This window comes from Grampus griseus, assembly GCF_964374135.1.
Source record: "Grampus griseus genome assembly, chromosome: X".
NCBI classification, from domain to species: Eukaryota; Metazoa; Chordata; class Mammalia; order Artiodactyla; family Delphinidae; genus Grampus; species Grampus griseus.
The window spans coordinates 101,688,735-101,707,540 of NC_138999.1; the positions used below are offsets into that span (position 1 = coordinate 101,688,735).

Genomic DNA, 18,806 nt, shown 5'->3' on the forward strand with positions numbered 1-18,806 from the left:
ACTCATATGGTCATTGGAAAGCCTCATTTCCACTCTGGATGCTGGATGGAGGCTGTAGCAGGTTGCATCATGTGCCCCAAAAAGATTTGTTCAAGTTCCAACTCCTGGTACCTGTGAATGTGACCTTATTTGGAAATAGAGTTTTTGCAGATGTAAGCAAGTTAAGATGAGGTCATACCAGCTTAGAGCAGGCCCTAAATCCAATGACTAGCATCCTTATCAGAAGAAGAGAGGATACACAGAAACACAGAGAAGAGGGCCATGTGAAGATGAAGGCAGGGATCGGAGTGATGCAGCTACAAATCCAAGGAACACCAGGGATTCCTGGGAGCCACCAGAAGCCAGGAAGATGCAAGGAGAGGGTCTACTCCAGAGCCTTCAGAGGGAGCGTGTCCCTGCTGATACCTCGATTTGGGACTTCTAGCCTCCAGAGCTGAGAGAGAATATATTTCTCCTGTTTTAAGCCAACCAGCGTGTGGTGATTTGTTACAGCAGTTCTAGGAAACTAATACAGAGGCCTCTCTCAGTTCCTTACCATTTGACTCTCTGCACAGGGCTACCTCATGACATGGCAGTTGGCGTCCCCCAGTGCGTAGTCCAAACAAGAGAGAGCATATGAGGAAACACCCAGTATGAGAACTGCAGCCCTTTATAACCTTATCTCAGAAGTGACATCCCATCACTGTTGCTATTCACACATGTAGTCCAGCCCACCCTTAAGGGGAGAAAATTATACAGGGGTGTGAATATCAGGAGGCAGGGATCATTTAGAGTCATCTTAGAGGCTGCCTAACACAATATTAGGCCCTGAGATGCTTTCCAGATTTTCATGCCCTGGTGGAAAAGATGAGCATATATTGGGTTGGGCAAAAAGTTTGTCTGGGTTTTCTGTAAGATGCTATGGAAAAACCTGAACAAACTTTTTGGCCAACCCAATAACTAGACATGCCATTCTAAGTGTTAGGTGTAGCAAGGCAGTTAATGAAAGTCTTTGGAATTGGACAGTGCTGGGTTTGAGACTTGACTCCATCACTTACTAAACCCTCTGGACAAGCCACTGAACCTCTCTGAGCCTTACACTTCTCATCTGTATAAGTGGGAAGTAATATTATCTATCTCTTTAGCATAGACATAAGCATGCAAAATTACCTAGTATGATATCAGACATACAGTAGTTGCTCAATTAAGAATAGTAGTGGTAGTTGTTGTTAGGATTATTTTAGGTGTTCTAATAGTGCTAAGTAACCAATAAGAAAAGATAGTCACTGTTAATGAGATGACATATTTAACAAATATAACATCTTTGTTAATAGTGTCTGAAACCAGTTAAGATATCCTGGTTTCAGATAATCCTTAAGGTGCTTTTTCATCCATGGAATTTTAGGCACCAGAGCAGGACTTTTTTTTTCACTATTAAGATAACAAAAGATAAGAGAATTGAAGAGTTTTGGGAAATATGTTGGTGTAGAGGGCAGAAATATCTGTAATCTCATTAGTCTAATTCAACTGTTGCTTGGTTTATTTCTAAAAGGGTTTTATTTCTCATGTCTTTCTCTTTGCTTTTCATTTTCCAGGTCAGAAGGCCAATCCAACATTTTACATAACCACGTTACTCATCATTCCGATCATCGTTGCAGCTGCAATCATAGTCCTTCTACTGTACCTGAAAAGGTAAGGCAGCTGCCCAGGCAGGCTTGACAGTTTCTGCTACCCTGGTTGCTATGGTTATTCTTCTTTGTGGGTGTGTTTGATGTTTCCCCAGTGTGTTGGAAGCATTTTGGCTATACCTGGCTTTTTGGTAGTATAGCATGGCAAAGAAATATTATTGTACCCATTTTCTGGTGAGAAAAGTGTTGGATCCCAGGGCTCTGCTCAGGCAGTGCTCTCTTTGTATATTTTTAGAATTGTTGATAAGACCTATGTTCACTCTACTCTTTCAAATGCCTAATTTGTCAACAGTTGGTTGGTAGATCATAAGTTTTAGAAATGGAGACCATTACCAATTAAATGACTTGTCTAGTGTGAATGCAAAACAGGTTGCTACTTAATGCTATAGGAAAGAGAACTTCAAGTTGTCTCTAAGTTACAGCACTCATTCCTTGAGAATGTTTCACTTTCTCAATTTCATCATAGGGACTAGTCTGGTGCTATTATTTGCTCTTTCAGTAAATACCTAAAGTTGGAATAAGGTTATTAAGCTGGTTCTAGAATCAACATTTTATCGTTATTTCAGTATTCTTTAAACATATGTTTGTTGAGTGCCTGTTTATGTGCCAGGCACCGTTGTTATTGCTGGGGTTGTGGCAACGAACAGAACAAAGTCCCTATCTATGGTTTCACTTAGTGAGTAGTAAAGTTGTGGAGTTGGGCTGGGGAGAAAGGCTAGGAAGTGATATGAGGCTCATCTTACATAGGATGCCAGGGAAGTCCTCTCTGAGAAAGTGACATTTGAGGACAGAATTAAAGGAGCAAACCAGTCAGCTATTCAAAGAAAGAGTATTCTAGGCCAAAGGAACAGCAAGTGCAAAGGTCCTGAGGCTGGAATGAACTCCGTGTGTCTTGTTAGAGGAGAGCATGCAAGGGGGAGAACAACAGGAAATGAGGCTGGAGAGGCTGGCAGGGCCAGATCATGTAGGCTATGGCAAGGAATTGAAATGTTATCCTAAGCATGATGGGGAAACATGAGAGAGTTTTAATCAGGGGAGGGATGTGATTGGATTTACTGTCGTAAAAGATCATTGTATTGCTGAGTGAAGACTTGACTTGGACAAGAGTGGAGGCCGGTAGACTAGTTAGGAGGTAGTAAGAGGTAGTCTGATGTGGAATATATTTTGAAGACGGAATTAATAGTGCTTGCTGATGGCTGCTTGTCTTCGAAGGTGTGAGGGAAATTGAGGATTCAAGGATAACTCTTAGATTTTTGGCTTCAGCAACTGAGTGAATGCTAGAGCCATTTACTAAGATGGAGAAGATTGGGAGGAGAGCTGGCTTTAGGGAAAAGGTGAGGACTTCAGTTTTGAACATGAGAAATTTGAGATACCTATTAGATATCTAAGTAGAGATGCTAAATAGGTACTTGTATACATGAATCTGGAGGTTAAGGGAGAGGTTTGGGCTGGAGATAGAATTTTGGGAGTCCCTGGCATGTAAATGGATTTAAAGCCCTAAGACTGGAAGAGAGCACTAATAAAGTGAGGGAGATAAAGAGGACAAAAGAGAATGCTGGGACACATCAACATTTAGAGACCTAGGAGATGAGGTAGGTCCACCAAAGGGTACTACTATCAGATGCAAAAATAGAGAGTCCAGACAAAACTTTAATTCTAAAATATACGTGCACCCCTACGTTCATAGCAGCACTATTCACAATAGCCAAGACATGGAAACAACCTAAATGTCCATTGACAGATGAATGGATAAAGAAGATGTGGTACATATATACAATGGAATACTACTCAACCATAAAAAAGAATGAAATAATGCCATTTGCAGCAACTAGAGATTATCATACTAAGTGAAGTAAGTCAGAGAGAGAAAGACAAATACCATATGATATCACTTATAAGTGGAATCTAAAACGTGACCCAAATGAACATATCTATGAAACAGAAACAGAATCATGGACATAGAGAATAGACTGGGGTGGTTGCCAAGGGGGAGGGAGGTGGGGGAGGGATGGAGTGGGAGTTTAGGATTATAAGATGCAAACTTTTTTTTTTTTTTTTTTTTTTGTGGTACGTGGGCCTCTCACTGTTGTGACCTCTCCCGTTGCGGAGCACAGGCTCCAGACACACAGGCTCAGCAGCCATGGCTCACGGGCCCAGCCGCTTCCGCGGCATGTGGGATCTTCCCGGACCGGGGCACGAACCCGTGTCCCCTGCATCGGCAGGCGGACTCTCAACCACTGTGCCACCAGGGAAGCCCAAGATGCAAACTATTATGTATAGAATGGATAAACAACAAGGTCTTACTGTGTAGCACAGGGAACTATATTCAATATCCTGTGATAAACCATAATGGAAAAGAATGTATATATATGTATAACTGAGTCACTTTGCTGTACAGAAGTAATTAACACAACAATGTAAATCAACTATACTTCAATTAAAATTTTTTTTTAATTTAAAAAAAAACAGAGAGGAGACAAGGAAGAAAAATTAAAGAGAATGCCCCCTGTTCTTGGAAGATTATTTTTTTCAAAATTATAAACAGCAAGCTCCCATCTGATCTGTGATAAGTAAAGCACCATTTTTATTTAAATGATAGAGGATAACACACACAGTGCCACACACACAATTATAACTGTGTGAGGTGATGGATGTGTTAATTAGCTTGATTGTGATCATCATTTCACAATGTACACATATATTAAAATGTCACTTTGTACACCTCAAATTTATACAATTTTTGTTTGTCAAGTATATCTCAATAAAGCTGGAAAAATTTTTTTCATTGAAAGGGTATAAGTAGTCTGCTACTGATGGGCCCTCTGCTTTATCCACACTTGATACTTTGAGGAGATCGATTTCTCAGCTTGTTTTAGAAATTTTTTCACAAGTACGTTATCACTAAAGATGACTTGTGTACCATGTCTTTTGTCCAAGCCTTCTTTTAATATGGCTGTATTTAAGTGGGACATTTCTATGGAATGGACGGTTTGATCCAAAATGTCTCTGTTTTCTTAAAGGCTCAAGATTATTATATTCCCTCCAATTCCTGATCCTGGCAAGATTTTTAAAGAAATGTTTGGAGACCAGAATGATGATACCCTGGTAAGCACTGACTCTGTGAAGTCTGAGATTGATTTTTTGGGGGGGAGGCTATGGGATTTAAAAAAAATTTGGTAAAACATAAAATTTACCATTTTAACCAGTTTTAAGTATACAGTTCAATGGCATTAAGTACATTTACAGTGTTGTACAACCATCTTCACTATTTCCAGAACTTTTTCCATCATCCCAAACAGAAACTGTACCCATTAAGCAATAACTCTCCTTTCCCCTCAACCCCTGGTAACCTCTATTCTGCTTTCTGTCTCTCTGAATTTGCCTAACCTGGGTACCTCATATAAATGGAATCCTATAATATTTGTCCTTTTGTGTCTGGCTTCTTTCACTTAGCATAACATTTTCAAGGTTCATCCATGTTGTAGCATGTGTCAGAATTTCATTTCAAAATTGGTTATTTTAAACTACATTTTATCTAAAAGATTAAAGAAGAGCTGATTTAAAACGTTGTATCTCAGGCCAAGCATAGCGTTTAAGAAGTTCCCAGAATACTTCGTCTGTCTTGTTTCACGGGGCTTCATTCTCTCTCTGGGGTAGGGAACATATTTGATCTAAACCTGCAGGGGGAGGAGCCTCCTTTATGAAACTAAGCCAATAGTCAGGTCTTCTGACTGGAGTAATTTTTCAAACTTGATTTAGGGAAATAGAAAGATAAGGTAAACAATTGAAATAGATTGTGTTCATGCTATTGCCTGGAAAGCTGGCCTCCGAAGACATGGAACTAGAGCAAACCCACCCGAACTGTTAGAGTTAGCTGGCTGCAGACTCTTACGCTAGAATTTGTGGCTGGAAAAGCTAAGACCCTATGGGAACAAAAGAGTTTGAGGCTTCTCTGATAAATACATTCACCCAAATAAAATAATAAAGGCACTAAATGAAATAAATAGCAATATTATTGTATGTATCTTAAATTAGTAATTTCAGGCATAGGGCCGTTAATTCAGGGAAATAGTACAGCATAGTAGATAATAGCCTGCGCTCTGGAGTCAGAGTGTCTGGATTCAAATCTCTGCTGTGTCATCTACCGTCTATTTGACCTTAGGTAACTTCCTTAACCTTCCTGTGCCTCAGTTTTCCCACTTGTAAAAAGTGGAGGTAATGATAGCACCTGCCTCATAGTGTTGTTATGTGGATTAAATTAATTTAATACGTAGAAACCACTTAGTGTGTCTGGCACATTATAGGTGCTTTGTAAGTGTTAGTGCTTAGTATTACTATTGATAATACTTTCCATTTATCTTTAACACCCAAACGATTCTTGTAATGACGGGTGATACACAGTGGCTAGGGAAGGAAGGCAGGGAGGCTCCCATGCTGTCAGAGGAAGAGCCATCTGGATCACTTTTTCACCAAGTCATGGGCATGGGCAGTGGGTAACTGTGCCAGATAGGGCACCATTAGCCAGGGAGGTCTAGAAGTCAGGCACCTGATGAAGGGCTGGTATACCGCAACTGAGGTGACGGTGTTTCTTCAGCTTTGAGTCACAGTCAGCTGCAGTGCTTGTAGGAGTATAGAATCCTGGGCCCTACCTTCAGAAGTTCGGATTCACCGGCTCTGGGATGGGTCCCAGGAATCTGCATATCTCAAAGGAGCGCAAAGATGATTCCTATCCTGGCATGATCGTTCATGGAGCGCACTTTGAAAATCACCGTTACAGATACTTTCCTTAGGATCACCCGTGTGTCTTCATTTTGCCAGCTACTGAGACAGATGCTGGAGGTTGAGAATTGTGCAAGTATTCTAACAGCTCTAACCAGTGATTGGAAGTCTACCGTGTGTACACAGTGTATTAAATGCTCCATCTTCATAACCACCCTGTGGGGTAGGTGCTGTTAGTACCATTTCACACACGAGGAAATGGAGCCTCAGTGAGGTTAAATAACTACTGCAGCCACACAGCTAGTAGATAATAAGGTGAGATTTGACCCAGGACTGTCTGATTCTAGACTTTTCCCTTTCTTTCCACTCTGCTGCATTGCCTTTTGTAGGATAGAATGTTTGTCCTCAAGAACCTCACTACCTCCTTAGAGTTCTGTATGATAGAAGTACCGGGTTGGGATAGGAGAGTTCCGAGAAACAGATTTGGAGTCATGTTATGGCTGGCCTTATATGAGAAGGTATTAGGAATATCACTCTTTGTTTTTATAACTTTTTATTTTATACTGGCATATAGTTGATTAACAATGTTTTGTTAGTTTCAGTTGTACAACAAAGTGATTCAGTTATACATATACATGTATCTATTCTTTTTCAAATTCTTTTCCCATGTATGTTGTTACATAATACTGAGCAGAGTTCCCTGTGCTCTACAGTAGGTCCTTGTTGGTTATCCATTTTAAATATAGCAGTGAGTACATGTCAATCCCAAACTCCCTAACTATCCCTCCCCCCCCCTCCCCCTGGTAACCATAAGTTTCTTCTCTAAGTCTGTGAGTCTGTTTCTGTTTTGTAAATAAGTTCATTTGTATCAATTTTTTTAGGTTCCGCATATAAGCGATATCATACGATATTTGTCTTTGTCTGACTTACTTCACTCAGTATGACGATCTCTAGGTCCATCCACGTTGCTGCAAATGGCATTCTTTCCTTCTTTTTAATGGCTGAGTAATATTCCGTTGTATATATGTACCACATCTTCTTTATCCATTCCTCTGTTGGTGGACATTTAGGTTGCTTCCATGTCTTGGCTATTGTATACAGTGCTGCAATGAACATTGGGGTACCCTTTCAGACCCTGTTTTTCTCCAGATATATGCCCAGGAGTGGGATTGCAGGATCATATGGTAGCTCTATTTTTAGTGTTTTTAGGGAACCTCCATACTGTTCTCCACAGTGGCTGCACCAATTTACATTCCCACCAACAGTGCAGGAGGGTTCCCTTCTCTCCACACCTGTCATCCTGACAACGACCTGGAGGGAATGGATTAGGGAGGGGAGGCGCTAGCACGGTAGCAACCTGGGAACCTAGTCCTGAATTTGCCCCACAGATGTTTTGTTTGGCCAGCGTGGTGTATTTAAAATTTTTCAATTTGGGATCTTAAGCAGGGCATGCACTCTACCAGTGCATCTCAGGCCCTATTGCTGAGATTAGGAATTCCTGAGAATTCCTAATTCCCACTGTGGTTTCACACGTTGACCTAACATGCCAGACCCCTGAAAAGCATTTGAGTTTGCTACCCCTTTTAGCAGAATGAAGACAAAGTGCCATGACACAAATGTCCAATATCTGTGAAAACATGTTTGGACTCACTGATATATACAGGACATACAGCCAAAGCATTGATGAGATATAAATTTTCAGCTTAATACATTTCTAAAAAGTGATAATATCCAGTGTTAACAAGTGGGTGGGGAACTGGCACTTTTCGTGCAATGCTGGTGGGCCTGTAAAATGGTATGTGTTCTTTCTGGAGGGCAGCTTGGTAAAATGTAACAAGAATCTTTGATCTTGTCATTATTTCTTTAGGAATCTATTTTAGGGAAATAATCCAACAATGGTACAAGGATGGTCAATGCAGCATTTGTTTCTAAAACGAAAAATTAGAAACTAAGGAAACATCAACAATCAAGAATAAGTTTTTTGAAAAGTTAGGTTTTCAAAGCATTTAATGTCCTAGCAAAATACTCACGGTGTAAGTGTAAGAAACATATCATAAATGTGTAGTGTATTACAATCCTAATGTTTATAAAAAACCTATCAATATATACATAGAACAATGAGTGGAAGGACATGCGTCCAAATAATCATCTCTGGGCAGGAAGATTGTGGATAATTGATATTATTCTCTCTCTACCTTTCTGAAATTTCCAAATTGCCTGTAATGAGCATGTATTACTTTTATAATAAAAAGAAACGCTATACAAGTCATTAAGGGAAAAGAGAATATTGTGGTCATCCAGGTCTGTGAGATAATAGGGATTTGAATTTAGGTGGTAGCAGAGGAGATTGATGCAAGAGACATTATTAAAGGAAACTCATTACGACTTGGTGACTCTGTGTGGGTGATGAAAGGTGGCGAGAGTAAAAAATAATTTCAGGGTTTCAAGCCTGGGTGATAGAGTGAATGATGGTAACATTGACAGCAAAATCAGATCAATTATCTTTCTCAGAGATGGGAGAATTGCTTTTTTTCAACTTGCTGTCTAGAGGATAATAAGTTGTCCTGATGAGTCAGATAATTCTATAATTTAGTGAGGTGGATACACTGACAAGATGGACCACTAAAAGCATAAGATGTTTTTGTTTGCGGTGGTTGCAGACCATTAAATAAAATCAGTGTTTAAAACTAAAAGTATAATAAAAATGCCAGACAGGGGAAAGGGTGATAGAACAAATTTCCATGTTTGCTTTTTAACCAAATGAATAATCTACTTTCTCTACATGGCAGCAGTTCTCGAAAATTGAACTGCATATACAGCAGAAAGACTGTTCTTTTACTTCTAGAATCATCGAATTAGGGAATGAATAATTATGGAGTGAACATTGCCCTAGAGGTCATCTAATGAGGTGTATGTTTACATGTTTAGTTGTCTTTAACTATAAATTTTCAAAATTCTAGTCCAGCTCCTCACTTTAAAGATGGGGACATTGGGGACCATGGAGAAATTTCTCAAGGACTATCACATAGAGAGAGAATTGCAGAACCTGAAGTAGAAGCCATTGTAGCCCAAATTTACCAACTTCTAATCCCAAGAAATAATCCATGCCCTTTCTAAACAATTTCTTCTTCCACGCTGCACCATCAGTAGTGGTTGTTTAAAAAAAAAACTTATTTAGGTTTAGCCACCAGTAAATTAAATCTTCTGTATCATTTTCCTTAAGGTTTCTACTGTTTTGACAGTGTTTTGCTCATCACTGTAGTAACATTTTGGCCAGCAGCATTTTTTCCTGTTGCTTTGTTGTTTGCCTTTTCTGTGTGACTAATTGGGCTGCTGGCCATATTTGGGGGGTAGGGGGGCTTTGCGGAGGGAATTGCTTCTCTTCTGTATCTGCATTTCTTTTTCATCCACAAAATATTATCTATTCTTCCTCTGCTTCTTGGAAACCAATTACATTTTCAGTGCTGTGCCAGTTTTGAATTCCTGATTGGAAAGCAGCTTTTTAACTTGGAGTTGACTTCCAAATACTGCTGAATTTTTTTTTTTAACTTCAGTATGTATCCTTAAAAGCTAAGATCGCTTTCCTACATAGCCAAAATAGCATGGCCGCACTTTAAAAATGATTAATTCCTTAATATCATCTAATGCTCAGTCCATATTTAAATATTTCCAGCTGTCCCAATTGTCAGGAGACAGATAATATCCAGTTGTCCCACCATTAGTGAGATGGACCACTGTATTTAAGGTGATAATAGCATGTCCCCTCCTGCCATCTACACGTTTCCTCCCCTTGCCACCTGAAGATAATCTGTGTGGTGGTAATGTTAGCACCCTGTCAACTCTTCAGCTGATGCTTTTTATTGACCAATTAGTATCTTTGCTTGAATCAATAATCTCAGTAGGGGTTGTGAAACGATGATGATTTTTCTCATCTATCATTTAATCTACACTTATAAGCTAGCATTTTCCTACAAAGCACTGCTTTCAGTCCTCAACTAGGCTTCTTAGTTGTTCTGAAATTCGGTTTCTGCTAGAAAGGTAGGAAACATGTTTAATTCTTTCCCTTTAATTATCAGTTTTCAAAGTGAGTGTTTGGATTGATAGCCACCTCAAATGGTACCAAATTAGTCCCCTCCACACCACATTCAACAAGTTCTTTTTAAGCTGCAGTGATTTTTAAGGCGTGGGGATCTACAATTCATATTGTACAACTTTCTATTGTGTCTGTTGCTCTGAAGAAGACGGGGGCACATAATCAGCTGATTTGTACACACAAGGCCAGTGTTTTGCGTGGTGCTTAGGTGCGTGAAACCCACTTCACCTCTGTTGGCAGTTCACTGTGAAATAACCAAATCTTGAAGGTACTCTTAAACTGAAACTTGATGTTCCATTATTCTATGACGTTTGTTTCTTTCTTTAAAAAAATTCTATATACATACATGTATTTTTCTAGGATGACTAACAACTAAAAGCCAGTTGTGTTCACCACCCAAACACTGGTTTGTTTTCATCTAGGATGTTTTTCATCTTTGGCCATTATTCTATTGTCGATTACCTTGTTTAAAAAATCGGCAGGGTAAGAATTGAATTATGGACTGTAATTCTGTGGAATTTTTTTTTCCTGCAAGTCATTTTAAAATTAGACTGACATATAATTCACAAAATTGAATAACAGGTCAGAGCCTTTGCTTTTGTCCCTTTTACCTTACATAGACATATGCGTAGAAGCAGTGCTCAGGCAAAGGCCCTGATTCTGACGATGGGTGAAAATGAGAGTAATCAGAGTTTCAGGAATGAAAAAAGGCAATTAAAAAATTAATGTTTGGGCTTCCCTGGTGGTGCAGTGGTTGAGAGTCCGCCTGCCGATGCAGGGTACACGGGTTCGTGCCCCGGTCCGGGAGGATCCCACATGCCGCGGAGCGGCGGGGCCCGTGAGCCATGGCCGCTGAGCCTGCGCGTCCGGAGCCTGTGCTCCGCAACGGGAGAGGCCGCAACAGTGAGAGGCCCTAGTACCGCAAAAAAAAAATTAATTAATTAATTAATTAATGTTTTCTTAGAAGCCACTTCTGCTGCAGTGTTCTGATTGCTTTTTTCCTGTCCAGCACAGTTAAGTGTTGGGTCTAATGAGCAGACACCAATGAAAATGTAGCATTCAGGGTGCATCTTTTAAATTAAAATAATATTTCTTTTAAAAGAAATATGTTTATTATAGAGAAATGAGAAATACAGATAACCAAAAGAGAAAAATTAATCTTGTTATCCAGCTATAATCATCTTTAAGGTTATGAGAACAACATAGAGGAATGGAAATACAGTCGTCCCTTGGTATCTGTGGGGGATTGGCTTCAGGACTCCCTCGGATACCCAAATTCACGGATTTTCAAGTCCCTTAAATGGTGTAGTATTTACACATAACCTATGCACCTCCTCCGGAGGGCTGACTGCACCTTTACTGGTAAATGGAATAATAGTAACAACAATAATAATAGCAGTTCATACTTCTTGAACTTTTGCTATGTGTTAGACACTTTTCTAAGCACTTCCTTCATTAATTTGTCCCCATCCTGCAACAGGGATTATCTCCACTATACAGATGAAGACAGTGAAGCACCAGAGGGATTATACGTAACTTGTTTGAGGTTACACTGCTGCTGCCTAGCAGTGCTAGTATCTACGTCTAACTAACAAGAGTTAGAGCTGGGATCTGAGCCCAGGCTTCCTGATCCTCCAGTCCACACTTTTAACAAATTATATAATATGTTTTCATAAAATGCTCATATTTATCTTTATTTGAATTTAACAGGTGAAAAGGAAACAGGTGGAACTGAAGGAATTTCTGAACTCTTGACAAACTATAAAATAATTTTTAACGATTATTAAAGACAGCAATTTTTCCATATGTTCTTCCCATTCTCTCCCCATTCTTCAAGTTGTCCAGGATCTACATTTCCAGTGCATAAGGCCATTATATACTATATTGTCTCCCTATAGCCCTCTTTAGTCTTAATTCTATATGGTATGTATTTGATGCTCACCCCCGATCTTTATGTTGATGTCTCTCCAGTCATTTTGGTTTTTTGAAACTCCAAAACTTTTCTCAGGAAGGATTCATGGGACCAACATTTCCTGGATTATTTACATATTGATGGAGTTTCCTACATTAATCATTGAAATTCATTTTAGTTAGATATAAAATCCATGGCTTACATGTTCTTGCTTTGGGTATCTTAAATATGTCATGCATTTTCTTCTGGCATAAAGTGTTGTCAAGGTCTGCTGACAATATAATACTCTTTCTGTGTTAAAACACTTAGTCTTTTTTGCCTGGTTGTCAAAAGATTTTTTCCTTCGAAGTCCTATAATTTTACTAGAATATGTCTTGGTATTAGTCATTCTGGGTTGATTTTCCAAGGTATATAGTGTGCCTTTTCAGTATGTAGTTTCAAATCTTTTTAAAAACTTTCAGTGAAAATGTCTTCACTTATAGACTTTTGTTATTCTGTTCCCTTATTTTCCTTGCCTGTCTTCTATATTTGTCACATCCTTTCGAATAATTTTCATCTATCTTTATTTCTTCTTGAAAATCCTCCTTTAAAAAAATCCTCCTTTTCATCTTTTGTTTCTCTTAAGTTTTATCTGTTGTGTTTATTTGCCCCTGTGTTTCCTCTAGCTAGTCTTCATTTCTGAAATGATTATTTTCTTTTACTTCTAATTGTTTCTTGGGTTTTACCATGTCATTTCTGAATTGTTCTTATTCTGAATTTTTATATTCTTCGATATCATGCACTGTTTTTCATATCACATAACTTTTTCTTAATATACTTTTGCTAGTTTTGAAATATTAGATTATAATTTTCATCTGTGTATATTTTGTGGACATCTTTCTGGCATCTTTTAATTCCATAAGATATTATTCTGTCGCTTATTTTTACATGAAATTAGTTTCCCTAAAGTTTTAGAAGGAGACTTGATTTAGGATAGTTTTTTTTTTTCTAATTTCATGGCTATAGAGTTCCATCTTCTATTATTTTTGACAATTTCTCAAAACTATAGTGAATTCCTTTCTGAAATCTGGCTCTGCCTGTTCACCTCGTCTACTTTTATCTGGACTTTATAGTTTGTGTCTCTCGCCTGTGTCCTAGCCAGTGTGGAGTCTTTTCCTATCAGTTTCTCTTCAGAGTGGGACTTTGCCCAGGAAGGGAGCTTCGGATGGTTCTGAGAGTTCATAGGGCTCAGGTGGCTCTCAGGCTGTTCTGTGGACTCCTTGCATTTGGTCACTCTTTTGGCGGTGCAACCCCCTGCCAGACTCACTTATTGTTCATAAATTAGCTTGCTGAAGTTTGAGTGAGTTGTTTTAGAATTCTCCGATCTATCAGATGCCCTGCTGATTCCCTCTCCATACTCTCCCATAGCTAATGCCATGTTGCTCTTGCAGCATCTCTAATTTGTCCCTACCCACTCATATTTCAGGGTTCATGGGGGCGTCACTTTCATCTGGTCTTGTTGCAGATTGTGTCCGTGGATTTTGGCTTTGCTTTCCTACTTACCCTACTTACCTTTCCTACTTGTGGTTTTTATAGTGGCATTTGGGGAAATGCAAAAACTATGCTGCCATCCACTACCTTCCTCGTAGGATTTCTCTGTAAACTACAGACCATGGGCCAACTCCTTCCTGCCAGTTGTTTGTGTACAGGTTGCAAGCTGCAAATGGTGTTTACACTTTTAAGTAGTTGAAAAAATATAAAGAAGAAAATAATATGAAATTCAGATTTCGGCATCCATAAATAAAGTTTTGTTGCAACACAGCCATGGCTATTCATTTATATATTGTCTATGGCTGCTTTCATGTTACAACAGCAGAGACTGTATGGCCCGCAAAGCTGAAAATGTTTATTATCTGGCCATCTGCAGAAAAAGTTTGCCAACCCTGGTCCTATAATATACTTTTTCTTTTTTAAAAAATAAATTTATTTATTTATTTATTTTTGGCTGTGTTGGGTCTTCGTTGCTGCATGTGGTCTTTCTCTAGTTGCGGCGAGCGGGGGCTACTCTTCGTTGCGGTGCACGGGCTTCTCACTGCGGTGGCTTCTCTTGTTGCAGAGCACGGGCTCTAGGTGTGCAGGCTTCAGTGGTTGTGGCTCGTGGGCTCTATAGAGCACAGGCTGAGTAGAATTTGGATATTTTAAACAGTGTCTTCCAACTTATCTCTCCATACGTTCTCTAAGCCTGGATGCTCCTGACCTGCTGAGTCCATCTCCAGTTGCACAACCTGAGGCAGCTGAATCATCATTGTTGCTTGTGTCTATTTTTCCTTCTTTCCATTTCCTTTTCTAGGCTTATAGAACCAGAAAACAACAGAGCAGAAATGGAGCTTAGAAATAATCTAGTGCAGGGATTGGCAAACTTTTTCTATAAAGAGCCAGATAGTAAATATTTTTGGTTTCATAAGCCTTTTGGTCTGTTACAGCAACTCAACTGTGCTGTAGTAGCACGAAAACAGCCGTAGACAGTACAGAAACAAATGGGGGTGGCTCTGTTCCAATAAAACTTTATTTAAAAAAACAGGCAGGCTGCTGGATTTGGCCCTTAGACCATGGTTTGCAGTCCCCTGGTTTAGTCTAACAACTTTATTTTACAGATGAGGGGACTGAGCTCACATTTCACCCTTTCCTTTGACTTGTAAGGAAGGAAGGCAAGGACCAGGATATTGGCTTTCACCGTAAGATACACACTTAAATTGAGTTCAAGATGAGTTTACCTTATATGCATAATTCCCTGTCTCGCAAATGATGTTACACGAAGCTGTTAATGCAAGGTCTTTCAAAACTTTTAACTGCACTAAGACCTTTGGGACATTTTATATATTGCCGTTCACCTTGATGCCTTTTTGAGCCTATTGCATCTCTGGAGCAATGGTCAAATTTGAGTGGTAAAAAAATAAAGATAGAAACAGTTCAAGTAAGGAAAGCATGCTGCTCTTTTATTCTTCTTCAAAAGACTTCGTTTCCAATTTTGGAGGTGTCCACATTTATCTTTTGAGATGGCTATTAAATATCATAAACAGTCCCACGGTGTTTTTCACCTTTAACGTTAATTCCTGATTGTTTTGTTTAATTGATTGTTCAAATAGATGAAGATTCTTAGGTCAAAAAAAAAGACCCCAAACAAAACAGGAAAACATATACTCGGGGTTCCATGCACAGAAACCTAAAAATAAGCATTGGCTGCGAGTACTCAGGGAAAGAACACTGTTTAGAAAAGTCATCGTGTATGTGTTTTTTCTTCCCTTCCAGCACTGGAAGAAGTATGACATCTATGAGAAGCAAACCAAAGAAGAAACTGACTCTGTAGTGCTGATAGAAAGCCTGAAGAGAGCCTCTCAGTGATGGGGATAATTTATTTTAACCTTCAATGTGACCTTGTGAAGATTCATTCCGTTTTCCATTTGTTATCTGGGAACTTGTTAAATGGAAACCGAAACTACTGGACCGTTTAAAAACAGGCAGCTCATAAGAGCCACAGGTCTTTATGTTGAGTCGTGCACCGAAAAACTAAAAATAATAATGGGCTCTTTGGAGAAAAGAGTGGAGTCATTTCTGTTGAATTATAAAAAGCAGACGTCTTTTGCTAAGGCTTCAAACTAGAGGACAAAAGCAAAAAGTGATGATGGCAGTCGAGTTAATCTTACCAGGAGTTGTGACAACTTCCTGAGGGACCTATGCCTGCTTTGTATTCTTTGTCTCAAATAATACCAACAAATTTTATTTGTAGGAGAATTCATCTTGGGTGCAAATGCTAAAAGTCAGACTTGAGTCATAGAGAACATCTAGCAAACAAAATTGATAAAATCTGTTATCTGTTGTTTGGGATCCCACTGAGTAATGGCTGTGGCTATTAAAACCCTTTAATAGTCCGGAATCTTCATCCCCTTCAGCAGCATCTTCCTCTGCTTTGAAAGGCCCAGGCATCCTCGTTGGCCGCGACTACAGAAAAAGCAGAAGCAGCTTCTTTACTGAGATCTTTCAAAGCCATTTCAGGCTTTTAAGGGCAGCAGAGGCAGAATGACTTATTGGGTATTAGAGTTTGAGCGACACAGTCTCTAATGATGCATTGTTTATTCTTCACCTCCGCTACTCAAATCAAGTATCTACTCTGCGTCCAGATTGTGTTAGGCCCCCAGGTGTGAGGCACCAACTCCCTCAAAGAATTCACAGTCTGGTTGGGGCTCCTCAGTTCTTTGTCCACCAGTCATTTTCCAGACCTTTCAACACCCCTCTTCCCACCTCGATTTCCCCTTTTGCATCTCCCTCATTCCCTTCGGTGTAGTCTTTCACCTCTCATGAGCAATTAGAATATAAATCTGCTCACAGCACCTAGAGGAGCAGGGAGTAATTTGCATCTCAGGAAAAGTGTGAGTAGACTGAGAAACAATGACTAATTCTCGCATATTTTGTAACTTCTGTGTGACTCTGCATTTATTTGAAGCTTTTCGGCATTTACTGTTTCTGTATGCATTTTATAAACAGAAAGTAGGTATTATCTTCACCTAGAACTTTGCTATTTGCTTGAGAAAAAAAGAATAGTTGTGTCTTTCTCTTTTCCCTTACTCCCACAAATGGTTATTAGTAGGTTTTGTTTCTTATATTGATAACCAGCCATCCAAGGCTCCAACGTTTGTATTTTTTTTTTGCATATGTTAAGGCTCCATTCTCACCCATCCCCACAACCTATCCATATATATATTCCCTCTACTTCTACTTCCTCCATATTTAAAGTGTGGAAATGAGAAGTCCCCTCTAATGTTTCTCTCCTCACACACATAGACTCAGATTACTGGTAGGAACTTGAGAACTCTGTATCACAGTTTCTCCAAACATTCATCCATTTGTATTAATAAGATAATGCTACTTCCAATTCCTGCTCTTAGGGGAAGGGAGATCAGACATCCCTGCTCTTTTCAGGTTTGGGCACAGTGGAGGACCACTGTGCCCTGGCTTTCCTGAGGAAATTGGGGTTCATGGCAATGTCAGATGTCAAGGTGTTTCCTCCCCCTGCTTTTATATTTGAGGTCAGATTGAGGCTGGGAGACGGGCATGGATGTGCTATTCTGTCCTACTCTTCTCTAGAAAGAATATTTGGTTCTCCTGTGTAGCGATGAGATTATTTCCTAGCCAGGTCTTATACTTCTGCAAAACAAAACACCTAAATGCCTCACCCAAAGTCATTTTTCCTGTCATCCTATCTAGATGGCAGCACGGAGAGGGGATGCTTTGATATTCTGATTACCCAAAGAACTACTGATGACGGTCCCGTGGCCTGGGAGTGGGCTGGGAGCGGGGGTGTTTCCATCTTGCTCTTTTAGTGGTAAAATAGTTGAGGGAAAAGTGGGCAGTGAATTATGGGAGTACCTATGGCTGTTTTATAACTGCTGAAAACTGATCCCCAGGTCTTGAGAGCTCTTGGAGACTTTAACACATTAGTGGAATTCCCACTACCTGTAGGAAACTAGTAAGTTCATGTGCTATTTTATGTCTAACTTTATGGATTTGTTTTCTCCACATATCAAAGTAAAGCCACTGTAAGGATGGTCCTTCTTATTCTTTCATTCAGATAAGTGTTTTCTTCATCCCGCACTGAAGGGATACGTGAAACAATGTTAACATTTTTGGTAATGCCTTCAAATGGGGATCATTTTGTTTAACTTCTTAACAGAAAAGCTTGAGTAAAATAAATATTAATTGTCTTTTTGTATGTGACCCAAATGTTTTCCTTTGCCTTATTTTGGGGAAAGTGTCGTGAGGAGTGGGTGGCAGAAGAAATTGGAGTTAAAAGAATATAAGTTGGGAAAAAATTCCAAGACAGCTCTTTCATCTTACAAGCATGTATCATAAGCTTCCCTGCTGTTCTCGGCATGCCTGTGTTTTCTGATAAAGGCCTGCACCTGGTTTAGTACAGCCTTTGCAAACAGTACCTAAAGGGGCATAAGTATTTGCTAAATCGTGTTTCTGACAATTAAGGGAAATGGAGAACTGGTCCTTTCTAATTTCAAGCTTCAAATAGAGTGCAATGTACTTAAGGAGACTGTCATGGTATATACACGATGAGGGACCTCTGGTTATGAATTAATCACATAAACAGGTTAGATTTGAGACTAAGAAAATCAGTGTTCAATAGCTTCCCTCTTAAGAGATGGTAATGTAGTTTCATGTTTTCTGTAACTACAGCAAAACGGTTTGAATGTCACGGAGGGTTTTTCTCATTTGTATTAAGTTCTGGGAGTGCGTCTTTAGCCCAACATTTGTTAATTACCCTGCATCTTTCCAGGATCCAAGCCCTAGGGTATGGGTAGGGGGTGCTGATCTTGGTCAGGTTACTTCTGTAACTATCGAAAATGATCCAAGAAGATTCTGGAAATCCATC

At 39.5% G+C, this 18,806-nt stretch overlaps 1 protein-coding gene across 1 annotated transcript in view; it reads left to right on the plus strand.

The window, feature by feature from the left end:
• Positions 1–18,142, plus strand: part of IL13RA1 (interleukin 13 receptor subunit alpha 1) — a 65,151-nt gene extending 47,009 nt beyond the window's left edge. Inside the window, exons 9-11 of the mRNA XM_082681464.1 lie at positions 1,575–1,671; positions 4,688–4,772; positions 15,680–18,142. Coding sequence (XP_082537590.1) covers positions 1,575–1,671; positions 4,688–4,772; positions 15,680–15,772 — 275 coding nt within the window. The 3' untranslated portion in view covers positions 15,773–18,142. The remainder of the gene's footprint in view (positions 1–1,574; positions 1,672–4,687; positions 4,773–15,679) is intronic.
• The last annotated feature ends 664 nt before the right edge of the window (positions 18,143–18,806 follow it).